The 14,570-nt window shown below is 34.5% G+C and overlaps 2 protein-coding genes across 3 annotated transcripts; one reads left to right on the plus strand and one right to left on the minus strand.

Moving 5' to 3' along the window:
* Window positions 1-102: 102 nt before the first annotated feature.
* LOC107217709 (E3 ubiquitin-protein ligase MSL2) lies at window positions 103-5,588 on the plus strand. Its single transcript, XM_015655346.2, has 4 exons — window positions 103-811; window positions 916-1,151; window positions 1,243-1,440; window positions 1,533-5,588. The coding sequence occupies exons 1-4, from the start codon at window positions 232-234 to the stop codon at window positions 1,803-1,805; spliced, it is 1,287 nt and encodes a 428-aa protein (XP_015510832.1). The 5' UTR covers window positions 103-231; the 3' UTR covers window positions 1,806-5,588.
* On the minus strand, window positions 5,343-14,460 carry LOC107217726 (tripeptidyl-peptidase 2). 2 transcript variants are annotated; one of them, XM_046730850.1, is made up of 19 exons: window positions 14,244-14,460; window positions 13,469-13,597; window positions 12,941-13,108; window positions 12,238-12,398; window positions 11,930-12,093; window positions 11,456-11,788; window positions 11,093-11,362; window positions 10,700-11,011; window positions 10,335-10,491; window positions 10,042-10,229; window positions 9,653-9,807; window positions 9,342-9,559; window positions 8,951-9,185; window positions 8,591-8,841; window positions 8,274-8,500; window positions 8,040-8,051; window positions 6,968-7,422; window positions 6,682-6,890; window positions 5,343-6,523 (listed from the first exon to the last, which is right to left on the minus strand). In XM_046730850.1, coding segments are annotated over exons 1-19 (3,807 nt in total). In that variant the 5' UTR covers window positions 14,406-14,460; the 3' UTR covers window positions 5,343-6,522. The 2 variants fall into 2 exon arrangements, with proteins under 2 accessions (XP_046586806.1, XP_015510856.2); XM_015655370.2 differs by lacking the exon at window positions 8,040-8,051 and having other exon boundaries at window positions 14,244-14,458.
* Window positions 14,461-14,570: the final 110 nt, after the last annotated feature.

Genomic DNA, 14,570 nt, shown 5'->3' on the forward strand with positions numbered 1-14,570 from the left:
TACCGAAGTAGCGTTGCAATCGCTTACGGAGATTGCTTGAAGCTTGAAAATAATGAAAGGGCGATAGATGGGTTTGTGAAGAAAAAGAAAAGAGCGAGAGGGGAAGGACATGAAATATGGCGGATGTTTTGTTTGTGTGCACTCGGGATGTATTGCCGCTAAAATAGCAATGTTTACACGTTTATATTTAACGTGGTGCGAGTGAATGCGAAAGGTGTACAACAATAGAAAATGAACGCTACAAGTTTATATGTGTCAACCTGCAGATTAGTTTTGCAAGCTGATGCTGAAGATGCTAATTCATGGACAGATTTGTATAGGCTAGTTCCTTACCTAAGGCAAAGTTTAAGCTGTACGGTATGCTCAAATTTATTAATCGAACCGCACACACCCACCGAAACAAACTGTCAGCACCATGTGTGCAAGAGCTGTAAGGGTGGTCGTAAGAAATTAAAACCATCGTGCAGTTGGTGCAAGGACTACGACAAGTACGTGGAGAACGTTCAACTCCGAATACTGTTACAGTGTTACAAGAAACTATGCGAATATCTGTCGAGCACCAACATATATCGCAACTTAATTATATCCATATCGTCTAACAATTCTAACAACGGAGCGTCTACAATGGGAGCGTCTAGTCTTATGGAATTAATTCAAGAAGGTGCAGGATTCAAAGATGAATTCAAGAGCAATGCAGGACTCTCTAAATCGGCTTACAGTATACTGCCCTGTATTTATACAAGTACAACGTCGACCCAGACTCAAGGGAATTCAATACAAACTACGGAGAGTATATCCCCAGTTATACCTGGTCAGTTATTTCAAGTATATTTGTTTCCTTATTTAGAACTTCTGCAGAAGTGCAGTTTCTACTCTTCGACGCAAGAAAAAACATACACTTTCTGTTAATTACAGAGTCCCCAGCGATACGAACCGTCTCTAATGGCTCCTCAATTTATTCAGTAATGTATGCCGGCTCGGGTAATAAAATAACAATTAAAAGAAAGGCTGCGGCTGCGGATGAGGTCGAACTGGGCCAGCAAGAAGTTGATGGTACATCGCAGAGCTCCATCGGGGCTGTTAAATGCATTCCAAGCTCTCACCTTACCTATGGAACTTCGTCTCAGAAAAAGTCATCGAAGATCAGCAAAGTAAGATATACCATATCTACGACGAGAACAAAAGAACAAGAGAAAGGAATAGATGGAACAATTTTTTCATACCGCTGCTATTTCATTTCAGTCGGCAGGTAATTTTAAAAAACCAAGATCGAGTTCAACACGGAGTAAAAGAAAAGGATGCAGATGCGGCAATGCAACCGCAATACCTGGGAAATTAACATGTTGCGGACAGAGATGTCCATGTTATGTTGAAAGCAAACCGTGTGTCGAGTGCAGGTGTAGAGGTTGTCGAAATCCTCACACAGCCGACGGGTTAAAGGTATATTTTCAAGTTGGTACCGTAACTAAACAATATCCTATAAAGCTGCAATTACTGTTAATTTGTCTAATCGACTGTCACTATGTTTACAGATTCGTCCTCATATACCAGAGCTGCATAATCTTCAATTGCAGTTATCAACGCCTGTAGATTGTGATTCTTTATCCTCAGATCCATTGAGTTCGGTTCAGCAGTGTCTCTCTACTTCTCCAACGACTATTCAAGTATTGAATGTTTATTCTACGCCTAGACTAGATATAGATAATGTACCTCAAAATTTACCAGCTGCACTCCTAGTTGGAGAAGATGCGATGGTCAGTACAGAAAGCGAAGCTGATGATAGCGACGTACAAATCGATGTGTGACGATACATGTGAAGACGCATTGGTGGCGTCGTGTTAGTCGCTTTTGTAAAAAGTCTATTATTACGTTTTGATAAATATGACAAAATGAGTAGGGATTTTAATTTGAAGAAAAAAAATAACAGAAACTAATAAAAGGATCAAAAAAATTTTTCAATAACTCGTCCATTTTGCTTCATGTAGGATTGTAAGTCACCGTTTTTAAGTCATCTATCGTCATACTGTGAATAAATTTATCTTCGTGACTGTCATGTTTCAAATGAAAGTGTTTGCAGAAAAAAGCTTGCTTTTTCATACATTCCTCTCTACGATCAATGAATACAAGAAATTTTACAGCACGAGATTTTCATTTTTAAGGAATAAATGTTATGGATTACTAAACTTTTTTGATAATCATTGATTTCTAAATCAAACAAGCACTGAAGCAAAACGGACAAAGTATCTTTCCAACTTTTATATTAAAAAAAAAAAAACCATTAATAATATTTGGCAATGAAGTTTCGCAACTATGTAAACAAATAAGTCATCTCATCAAAAATAGAATACACTACGTTCTATTAAATTAATTCATTATACTTAATATGAGTATGCTGTTGAAAATGGGAGGTAAAAATATTTTGAGCACACTGTAGTGAAACTGTCGAAGCGTTTGGTTCTACGATCTTTGAGTAATTCTGGAACATCGACGAAAGTGTTTCAACAACATTGAATATAAAGTGCAATCCTCTAATTTTTATAGCGCAATCAAGAGTCTCCAGCATTACTTTCATCAAAGCTTTTAGAAAAATCAGTATGAAAAAGTGAAAGTGTATATTATACGTTATTATAAACTATTATTACATACGAAATAACGATATTAGCGAAATATGTAAAATTAGAAATGACGACATGAAAATCAGGTGTAGCTGATTAGAGGAAAATAATAGTGTACATATATATAAGGATGAACTTTAGCTGTCATAGCCAATTAGCTTCATAACTCATCGATAATTTTTATTGAAATTTAGCCTCGGGATTAACTTTCAATGAAAGAAGTACAATGAAACTGGAGTTGAGGATTTGTTAAGAGGAGAAACATGATGGTTGGCTCGGGAATATTATTTGGTAAATCAATTTTTCTACATGGTCCAAAATAATCATCTACTATACCTAATGTTTAGGTATCTTAGTTATACATACCTGTTGTAAATTAAAAATAATGAAAATATTTAGATTTATCATTGTATAAAACGCTACTTTATATCAAAGACTTGTAGATTATATTTTTAGGGTAAAATTTGTTGAGATCTTAGCAATGGATGAATGCCCGCGGTTTTTAAAAAGTGTTGTCTTGTCTAATTGAGTTGATGAAAATTCAATAGAACATAAAAATAAGATTATCTCTTTCAAGAATTAGTACAAAATCACTAACAATTGGTGTTTTTAGTAATTGTAGAGTATGTTATTATGAAATGTTTTGAGAGAACACAACTTTTGTTTGAATTAGAAACATCACAATGATAGATTTTTACAAGCTTCTAAACTGCAATGTGACATCCTGAAAATAGAATTACATCCAGGCGTCAGGTTGAAAATACGGTTGCAATTAATTGACGGGACAGTAAATACAATTAGGAAACAATTCTTTAATTACATCTCTATTTACAAGATCTGCAATCTAAAGGATTAATTTTTTTCTATGATGAAAATATAGCGTTGTTGTATGTTTGTAAGAATAGTCCTCCGGAAGACAACAGCAAGAAGATACCATCTATAAGAATATAGTCCACTATAAAACGAAAGATATTGGCACCGAATATAAAATTAATAATGATTATAAAAAGAAATTAAAAGTTCAGAAAATTCCAATTCTGTTTTTCTTCTTATAGATATGTTCGTTCATAGGACAAATTAGTACACACTTAGCAAGTTCAGAGATCCAGCTTTTTACATTATAATCAATGTTCAAAGCTAAAGACATATTTCGATCACTCTAATTAACTAAGCCAAATTAATGTGGAATTTGTGTCATATCGTGCCTTGTATAGTGGGCTAAGGAAAATTGTTAACTTGTGTCCCTTATGTTAAGAAAGTTGATTAATTTTTAAAGCCGGTCTGTGGTAGTAGCAAGTAGCATGCTTCACACCAATTTGTTAACAAGACGTGGACACCTTGCACTTTTAATCAACTCCAAGTGATTCAAAAATCACCTAAACGTGTAGGATGAAATATCCAATTTACGGTGCAGTAAAATATTATAAGTGGCATTAACGCAGTTGCAAAGGGTAATCTATTACTACAATTCTGTGCAACATGTCTTGTTAGCTGATAAGATTATTAAGAGAAATATATATATACACACACACACACACACACACACACACACACACACACACATTAGACTTCCCCTTAACAAAACTTATTTTTCATTCGCCCCCTAATTTGTTTCCAAATGAATAGAAAAATATTATGAGCCCAACCGGAGTCCTCTATTCCACGGATAAGGGGTGCCTGTTCGCATGACCTTTGCCCATTACAACGCCATGGAAATTTGACATATTCTAGTTGCAATTTCTTTTTCGTATCCCAGAGACATTCAAAAAAATCTGTCATCACAATCTACTCTATATTAGTAATAGACATGGAAAAAATTTTGAGTGGCTCTCGTGTAATATTTTGTATGATTCTAAAGGCGTGTATAAAATCAAAAAAACAATTTGGTCAAAATCAAGATTTTTCTTAACTGGGACAGAATTTTTATTATATCCTTAACGTTTTCAACCGATACGACTTTTTTTTCCTAAATTCCTATACTACTTGAGTTTCGTAATAAAAATTTTTTCCCAGTTCAGAAAAAACCTTGTTTTTGACCAAATTTTTTTTCGATTTTACACATGCGTGTCAAATCATATGAAATACTGCACGAGGAGCCACTCAAAAATTGTTCCCATGTTTGTTACTAACACAGAATAGATTGTGATTACCAAATTTTTTTGAATGTCTCTGCAATTAAAAAAAAAATTCGAAACCAGAATATGCTGAAATTCAATGTTATTCCAATGGGCAAAGGTTCATGGTTACAGGCATTCCTTCCCCTTGGAATAGAGAGCTTCAGTTGGGCTCACAATTTTTTTATATTTATTCGGAACCAAATTCAAGGGCGAATGGGAAAAAAGTTGTGTTACGGGGCAGTCTAATATATATAAATTTATCTTAGTAAGAAAAAAAATAAGATATTCAAGAAAATTCATAAAATAAATAGAATAATTTGTAAAAGTTATTTGTAACATGACATTTGTATAATCTGTCTTCAAAAAATGCACGATCACGTTATGTCATAATACAGAAAAATAACAAAATAAAACTATTTTACGTAGAAAATGTGTTTCTTTACAATATATCGTGTACTAACCGTTTCCTTATCCGTATTATTAAAAAGTTACGTTACATAATGCTGTGTAAAACATAAAACCAATGTAAATTAGTGTTAGATACGTTATTTTTGAAAGCAACACACACCGTATGAACGAGCAGTAGAATAATAACATTGACATACAAAAATGGTTTTGCATTTATTAGTTTTATTATCGATATTTCAATTTATCAGTCATTTGGAGCAATAAGAACAAATATTCGCTCAGCTCATCACAAGATGTAGATAAGCTAATGCTAATTTAAAATTGCAGACAAGAGATTGTCAAGATAGTGGAACGGGTTGTAACAGATTCGTAATCAACTGTATCGCATAAAATAAACAATTCAGTAATATAAACTTCATAATGAGCTCTATTGTTTTAATAACATGCATACGAGTGCGTAATATTTATAATACAACACGCCGCGCGATAATGGTTATTATTAATTAGTGAAAATGAACGCAGCCTATTTAAATATTATGTAATTACGTATAACTTGGTAGATTGTGCATCTTATTATTTATTATACGTATAAATATATCACGCAGACGCATTACAATAAATATTAGATTGTGATTTTTGCGATGTCTTTAAAATAAAAACGACAATGTTATTAATAATCAAATATAATGATCACCTTACGAATTGTTGTTAAGAGATTTTTGTATTTTAATACATTTTTGCGAATTTCATTTGCCGCAAAAAGATGCCGAAATGGCTAAAATTGTTTTCCATTTGCATTTTGAATCATTGATATTTTTTCAATTCGTTCTAGTAATTAGGGTTTAGTATTAATAGATTGGACAAAAACGAGGCGAAACAAAGAACTGACATATACTTAATTCGACGAAATCCACTTTGTAAGAGAACGTTGTTTCGAACTAAAATTTAATTTTTTTAATTTTGACCTAGCGCGAAGAAAATATAAAAACAAACGCTTGTCTGTGAATTTCTTCTCGTGCTTGGTCCGATAAAATTATTTAAAATTTGTATAAATAGAATATGTATAATATTTAGCTAAGTAATTCTCATGATATAATCAGAATGAACAAATAAAATTAAATGAATTCTAATTGTTGCATACTGCTGTTTCCGTGTGAGTGCCCCTATAATCAATTGATCAAACTACTTGACATCCAGTTGTTTCATTTAATAATCTTCAATTATTAACTTCCTGTATTCATGTTAGCCATTCGTTTCTTGTTATATTGATGTGTATATCGTTTGGGGTGGGCTATTCTTTCAAATATATAGTTCAGGGATGATAAGTTGCGCAATAGCAACCATGGTGTCAGCAATCTTCGTTACATAGAAATGTCAGCAGATCTGTAATGGAAAATAATAAATAATAAGAAATTGATGTATAAGCGTATTAAAAGTTTTTCAGTATAAATCTGGAATGGTTAGTTCAAGAAATGACACGCTCCATGAAAAACACACCTCATCTGCAGTCAAACTACCTACTTTACAATATTTTCACTCACCAAAATGGTTTGTAAGAATTAGGATAGCGTGTTGGTATAAATGTATTTAAATGACAAGCCCAGTGATTCCATCCCAACGTTTTAGCCAGATCTATACATTTTTCGTCTATTTCTTTCAATGGTTTATCTTCGTAGTAACGTGTCAACAGTTTCAAATATCGGCCGTAGTGTTTATGAACGTGAGCATGCCACAAGGAAAGGATGATGACCTAAAAAACAAATCAAATCATAGTAAAATAATATATCGAATAGGAATATGACAATTAAGAACAAGAATCGTTATTACCTTGCTGTCTGTAGCTTCTGAAAACTTTAGCACATCTCTCCATGTCGCCACCATACTGTCAAGTAAATTCTTGTACTGTCCATCGCCTTCACCATTTTTAATGCTGTGAACATAAAGCCTGCCTAAAGCACAGCCTTTTTTTACTAAAGCTTCGATTAAACCAGTCTTTTGTTTTTCCATTGTTGTTTTGATTTTAGCTGCGTCTGGTCGCTGATCACTTTTCATTCCATAGTATGCTAAAAGCTTCTCTTGATCAATGGAGTTAATGACATGGTCGGCCACAGCAACTATTTGGTTTGCGTGGTAAATTGCATTATCTGATAGGTTGTCGTGCGGCACATGATGACGAGCCTCTGGTGAGTCGAGAGAAACTAACATGGCGGTGTGAACAGGAAGATGATCTGGGAAGGCACTCTTCAGCTCGTCATATAAACTAGCTGCATGTTCACCAGGTTCTGTTGAAAGAAACAGACGATTTATATGAAGCGAAAAACAGCTAATGGGCATACGACATAATAATGGTTCACGAATGTACTAGGAGGAACCTGCAGCCATGGGTGGCAATGAAAACAATAAAGATTTCAGATGCCACTGAACCGAAATGGAAATGCGATTTAAAAAAATGTTAATTCTCATTTTTAAAATAGATGAACAAAAATTCCAATGAACACAGAATTAGTTTACATTTAAACTTCTCTCTCAATTAAACAGAGTCGACAAGATACTGCTATTTCCATGCATTCGACATACTTAAATCACAGATATCTCAAAATAGTTTGAATTTATTGACGAAAAAACGAGGACAATAGTTAGAAATTTAGGCTAATTGATTGATGTTCTACACATTTGACACCTGAAACGACTGATTGGAAAAGATTACGAAAAGTCATAGTTTTAGTTACTTTTGACATAAGACATCAAAGATTATTTTATAACAATTAGACAAACAAAAGTTTTGGGGGAAACGAACGTACAGGTATGCAAATTACATCTCATAGTGTTTAATGGAACATCTATAGACAAAACAATTACAATACCATGATACAGCAGCCAGAATTAGAAGCAAACTTACTTATGGATGGAGCTATTGGATTGCAGAGTACCCAGAATGGAAAAATAATTGATCGATCAAATTGAGACAATGTAATTATTATTTTGCAAGTGAACATCTTTAAAGCATTATGCGACAAAAAAAAAAAATGTTTGGAAGCCTGAGCATTTGGTAGCAATTTAATTAAAATAAACCGCAGCAATGGCAGTAAGAATTAGAAATTTATGATTGATCTTGGAAATGATGTGATCTTACCTAATTTTGCTAGCCAACTGCATTTAAGGTCCCGAGCAGCTTCGTTGTACTCATCCCATTTTGAAACTTTGTCTTTCTCTTGCTTAGTTGAAGGTCCATTAGCTTTTTTCGCAGGTTCGGATAAAACATATTTGAACTGATGGTTATTGACTTTTTTGCCAATATCATCCTTGCAGAAGGTCAAAGTACCTTGAAGATATGTACCAAGCGTTGCACACTTCGATACTCTTAAAAGTTGAAAGTAGGTATAATAGCTTACGAAAATAAGTTTTAATTACACTGCATTTGATACATTAATCAAAGGAAATGATACTTACTTGCTTTCATTCGCGAGAGGCGCTATGTACAAAGGTAGTGTTAGTCCCGGTGGTACAGTAGCTGCCATCATTTTTTTACCACCAGTAATAGCCTGCGATTGGCTGGCAAAGACGTCCAAAGTAATCGGAGAGCTGAGTTTTTGGTTTAATAATATAGTCATGTCTGAAAGCCTTTCCAACAATTCTTTCTTTTCGTGTCGGACATGCATCTTTAGGGTATAGTCACCTTTTTCCATTTTTTGCATCGTGTACTACAAATGTAATTATTTTTAGAAGAACACTGATACTAAATTGTATAACAAAAGTGATGGGATTAGGGAGCACATTAATTGAACCAACAAAATGTCTACAACCGCTAACCTTGGACGGATAAGCATCTCCACAACTAAGGAGTTGCTTGTTGCAATCATATATCATCCACAGCTGACTCTCATATTCGCTTTCGTAAAGCAAATCACTAAGCAACGCTGCATTTGGCGTTACTTCAGTAGCTTTAGCAACATGAAAATTGTAAGACAATTGCAGTTCGTAGATTTGTCGGGCAGGGGGAATGACGTCGCGTGATCGAAGCGGACTTATCTTTGATTCGATAGGTCTAGGATGAAGGATAAACAAAATAATTGAAATAGAATAATTACGACTGTTGAATTTGTTTCTTATTTTTTCCAAATTATGCACTAAGAAAGTTGTCATTTCTTCATTACTCTTGACTTTAAAAACTGGATCACAGATATAAAAAATTAATATCTACCTGAGAACTTGAACAGAAGATTTGAGAGACACAACTGGTACGATCTCTTCATATCTTAGAGAAGTACGTACTTCCATGCGATTTATACCATCGCCAGCCTGCATGGTAAGGTTTCCAGATATCATGTGTACCCCGTGGAATTCGATTGAATAATCAACTAGCATGTCACCCAAATTTGCCCAATACTTTGCGACAACAACTTCCAGGATAATATTTCCCTAAATGTAGAAAAATATGGATTTATAGGAATACAAGTATTAGATGATGTCATTATTTGGATAAAAGAAAATTATTCATTTTAATGTTCTTACCTCGACGGAAAATCCATGGCTCGTTTCCGACTGAGATGTAACATTCGTCATTTTATTGGATTCAAGAGTCTTGCAAACTAATTTAGGTTTTAGCTGAACAGTATGGATGACAAATCTACCATTTTTATCCTTCTCCGTACCTTTCAATCTGAGAACTGTAAAGACAAGTACACATGAAGAGCAATTTTAAAATCTTAAAAAAAAACATGATTTGTATGAAATACGATTATATCCAACAATCGTGACAAATTTACGTTTTTGATTGGTATTTCACCATTTTATACACCATTTCAGAATGATAAATTGATATATCCATGATCTCCATTTACGAGACTTGAAAATTCCGAATGATAATTATAGAATATTTTCATTTAGTTTTGATATCTCACCAGCCCACGTGGCATCATCAGGCACAAGTATGAAATGCCTACGAATAGTATTAGGTTTGAAAAGAACGTTTGTAAAATGAACATCAGGAAGAACAGCTGTCTTTGGTAGTGCCATTGGTTGGACAACGGTCACAGGGACTTGGAAGACTGGTCCCTTCTCTACACAAGTTACATCATAGGCTCGAATGCTGCAAAACAAAAACATAGATACATGTTAGTTGCACGAGACTGCACATTTGCTTTTGGGTGTGAGATAAAACATTTTCAAAAGCTTCTAACCAGATTTTACTAACCTTGTCGCGTGCACACCTTCAGGTAATAAACCAGATTCCACTCGGACGGCAAAAGCACGGGGCATATGCATGAGATCTAAATGAGTTGGGAATTGTATCCAAGAGGCATCGGAGACCAGGGATAATCTCAAGTTGAAGTTTATCTTTCGAGTTGGCTCTGTAGGAAAAATTGGTGATAAAGTACTGAATCTATAATCATCTAATCAGAATTGTATAGAAGAGGTTTTAATTTTTTGCAAGTGATTCTGGCCGAAATTATAATTTTTTGTCAGTCCATAAGTTCAGGAATATGAAAATTTAACGATAAATCAAATTGGAAAATTGAACTATTATATAAGATTTAGCTCAATAGATTTAGAACATACCAACATTGTCGCTGTCCAAAAATATTGGCTCAACAGTGATTGGGCAATCTTTTGGCCGATCAAGAACACCACCTCTAAGATGAATTCCTTTTGCATTATTTAAGCTGCACGTAATGGAGAATCTAACGTCTCTTTCGGGAGCACCAGAGTAGGCAACTAAATGATCGAACGCACGTTCTACTTGCAAGAGACCTGAGCCTTGAGCAAAATGATCCATAGTGTCTACATACATTGCAGAATTTTGAAGCGCCCTCTTCATACTGTATGGTGAAAATGGTATTTTCTTGGCTATAAGACCTGACAGCAAAATAGCTGAAAAATGAAAAGAATTCATAAGCAGGTGAAGAAAGAGATACAGATTACGGCTGATATGTCATTTGAAAACAATCTTACCTATAGCACCAGTAACATGGGGACTAGACATGCTCGTTCCATTCATGAGCTGACTTTTTCTGAGGGTAAAGTTAGGCACACTCGTAATGGCACCTCCTGGAGCGCAAACCGTGATGCCGACATCTCCGTCAATTGTTGGTCCTCTGGAAGACCACGTGTATGGCATTCCAGGCATTTTCTGCCTCAGTGAATATTCGGCAACCATCATATCCGGGGAAACGTAAGCTCCAACGCCGATTATGTTATTTGAGCTTATGTCAGGAGGAGATCCTAAGTAAAATTAATGTGTTAGACAGGGTTACACCTGTTAATAATTTTATGATTAAATTTTTATAGAAAGAAGACAAAATCGTTATAATTTACCAATAGTGCACAATGCAGGACCGTGATTTCCAGCTGATGACACCCATACAACTCCGTATTTGTCAATGACTTCATTCATGAGCTCCCCTACTCTTCCGGCACTTGACCAATGAGCATGTTCCCCATAGCTTGTGTTAATAACGTGTATTTTTTCTTTCCGCTGCATCACTCTAATCATTGCTCTTACCAGAGCAGTTCCAGTTTCCATAGATTCCAGACGACCATCACCAATTGTTAACGAAACTATTTGAGCTCCGGGAGCTACCCCGTTCAATTCTGGACTTTCAGGGAAGTGAGCTGCGGCTATAGATGCTACATGAGTCCCATGGCTTGCTGTAATTAAATTAATGAATGAAATGAGATTAGAACATCATAAAAATAAGAATAATGAATGTTCACAAAATGCAATATCCATTTATGAAATGTAAAAATTGATCGGGGGGAAAATTATTGTTGAAAAGAATGCACACTCACAACACATAGATACAATTTCTAGCGTATTCCCATCGTCGTGGACATTTATTGTTATGTTCAGCTGATCTTCTGGAGTAAGAGGAGCATAATTTCTTGTGATTGAGTATTCTCCAAGGAAAACACCTGCTTGTAAATTGCCCTCTTCCGACGTATCAATGCAAGCTCTGTTCAAATAATTGTAAATTGTATTTGGTAATTAACTGGTTCTTGAACAATACCGGTATGTTAAATATTTTGAAGCTTATCGCAAATATAAGTAATGAAATTGGCTGGTTTATTATGGATAATTTTTGTAATTAAAGTAGTACCTCCATATTTTTCCATCATTGAAAACTACACAATCGTAGGTAGGTCCAAGATCATGATACTTTTTTTCCAGATTATTTAAAATCTCAACTCTAGCTTCAAGTTCTTCTTTCTGCTGTTTATCCTCAGGTGTAGTGGGCTGAGGGTTCTTAGCTTCAAATTCCTGTTAACATATTGCAGCGCATTAAATTTGTTTCTACAATACATATATTCTCTATACCTGAATACTTCAATTTGTAATGAGGTCACATCCATCGACAAGTTACGCCACATAGCAATTGATTGACTGAATTGTTTTGCCATGTGCCAAATATAAATATAGCATAAAATGCCGATCAATGAAAAAGTATTGCTAAATAATCGGCCTGGTTTGATAACATCTGACATAATTTGACCGCTGTAATACTCACAGACTATATTTGGATCTCATGATCTAAAATTATATCTAATTATAGTAGAGAAAGGTCATTAAAAGAAGATACGAACACCTTGCATAAAACAATATGTCACATTCATAACCATTTTGAATTCAAGCTGACAATTAGATATACGGAGTCGACAAAATATTAATATTAATATATAGTATTCTTACAAATATTTCCTTGAACCATATTACCATACCAGTAAATCAATACCACTATTATACTTGTAATTTTACATAAAATATGATATATGCTATAAAATGAAATAATAAACCTTTGTTACCTGCAGTTGTCTCGTAGCTTCGGTAAGAGCTGATTTTTGAACATTATCCCAAAGTCGCCCTTTACGATCAGCCTCGATCCTCTCTCGCAATTTACTAGGGTATAAAGAGAACGCATTTTTCACTCCTATGTGATAATCTCCAGTAGGATTATGCCAGTTTGAAGGAATCTGTAAATAAGATCAGATTTTGTTTACAAGATATTATGTTATGTTTGAACGTTTGAATTTGTTGCGTAAAGATAAAGAATAAACAGGAAAAACAGAAATTATGCAATTTGTTTTTAATTCAAGCAAATTCAAAGGGGAAAAACGAAAACGACGGTTTCTTTTATCTGATAAATCGTCACAATTTACAACCGATGGACGAAAATAATTGTTACAATCGTTGTTTTCTAGTTACTCATGACAAAAAAACACAGACTGGTTACTAATATTTCTGTTACCGTATCAAATTTCTTATAAAGACTTAGTAATAAATGAAGTTAGTAGTAAATGAATAAATTGCTGAAAAATTAATTACTAAGCTACCTTTAATTTCCGTCCAGTAAGACCAGTGATACAGCCATCCGTGCTCTGAACCACGGTGCTCGTATCAACATCACCGGCTCCACTACAATCGAACCTTTCAATGACTTTTGGTTTGCCATCGCTTGTTACCTGTATTAATTGTTAAAAGATGTCTATGAACTGTGGTACCATTATTACACAATATTTCTTGATAAAAATTGCTGAATGAAACGTAAATGTATAAAACTAAATGAAGGAAATAATTCGCAGAACTGATAAGAGGGGAAAACCCGTTTGGCCATGTGGAGATTACATTCAACTTCCGATATAAACAACATTCTCAGTTGGCACATGTTTGATCTAATATTGCTCAATGACAGACATGTGTTCTGTTCTTGTGACATTATACAATATTTCGTACTTGAATGAACAATACTGGTGATTAACTAAAAAACTGTAATTGACTTTACAAACAATTTCTGAAGTACGCGTGAGATTATGAAGCATAGATTTTAGTTTCAAACACTTTGATTAAAATAAATTTCTGCTCAAAAGGAAGATGTTTATGATACATATATGCATATGAAAGATGAATTCGATATTATTAATTAAAAACATTAGGGTGAATTTCAACAGAGGAAAATATGAGTAAGAAGGAAATAAATTCACAAGATAACCAGGGAAATGAAGCAATCGATTCCGATCACAATGAACAGATAAAATATCCAACAAGAATAATGATGACTTGAAGCTTTGAAAATCTAGCCTCAAAAATATTTTTAATCTGTAAATGTACCTGTAGTCCTGGTGCGCCAGGATCAACTCCAGAGTCAAATATAGCAATTGTAATTCCTCTACCATCGTATTCGGGATATTTGGTTAAGAACTGCGTGACACCTGTCTCTTTTTTAGGCAGAAGACCCCATACAGGAAAATTACAATCAATTACGTCGGCCATCTTTCAATACCCACTACCGCCACGATCACGAAACTACAGTGGCATATGCTCCTTCTTTTGTTTCGCCACAGCGTTTTATAGAGTGATGACTTTATTGCTGCGCATGCGTCGGACTTCGCAAATCACGCTTTCCTTCCACGCATTTTTCAAATGCTTGTCAAGTTG

This window comes from Neodiprion lecontei, chromosome 2, assembly GCF_021901455.1.
Source record: "Neodiprion lecontei isolate iyNeoLeco1 chromosome 2, iyNeoLeco1.1, whole genome shotgun sequence".
In the NCBI taxonomy this organism is placed as follows: Eukaryota; Metazoa; Arthropoda; class Insecta; order Hymenoptera; family Diprionidae; genus Neodiprion; species Neodiprion lecontei.

Bases quoted from the DNA above. Each gene is read 5' to 3' on its own strand.
- LOC107217709 (XM_015655346.2), top strand. From the start codon at position 232: ATGAACGCTACAAGTTTATATGTGTCAACCTGCAGATTAGTTTTGCAA. The intron at 812-915 runs GTCAGTTATTTC...TGTTAATTACAG, and splicing joins TATATCCCCAGTTATACCTG to AGTCCCCAGCGATACGAACC. The intron at 1,152-1,242 runs GTAAGATATACC...ATTTCATTTCAG, and splicing joins AGTCATCGAAGATCAGCAAA to TCGGCAGGTAATTTTAAAAA.
- LOC107217726 (XM_046730850.1), bottom strand. From the start codon at position 14,405: ATGGCCGACGTAATTGATTGTAATTTTCCTGTATGGGGTCTTCTGCCT. The intron at 13,598-14,243 runs GTACATTTACAG...CAATTAATACAG, and splicing joins CTGGCGCACCAGGACTACAG to GTAACAAGCGATGGCAAACC. The intron at 8,501-8,590 runs GTAAGTATCATT...TCAACTTTTAAG, and splicing joins CCTCTCGCGAATGAAAGCAA to AGTATCGAAGTGTGCAACGC.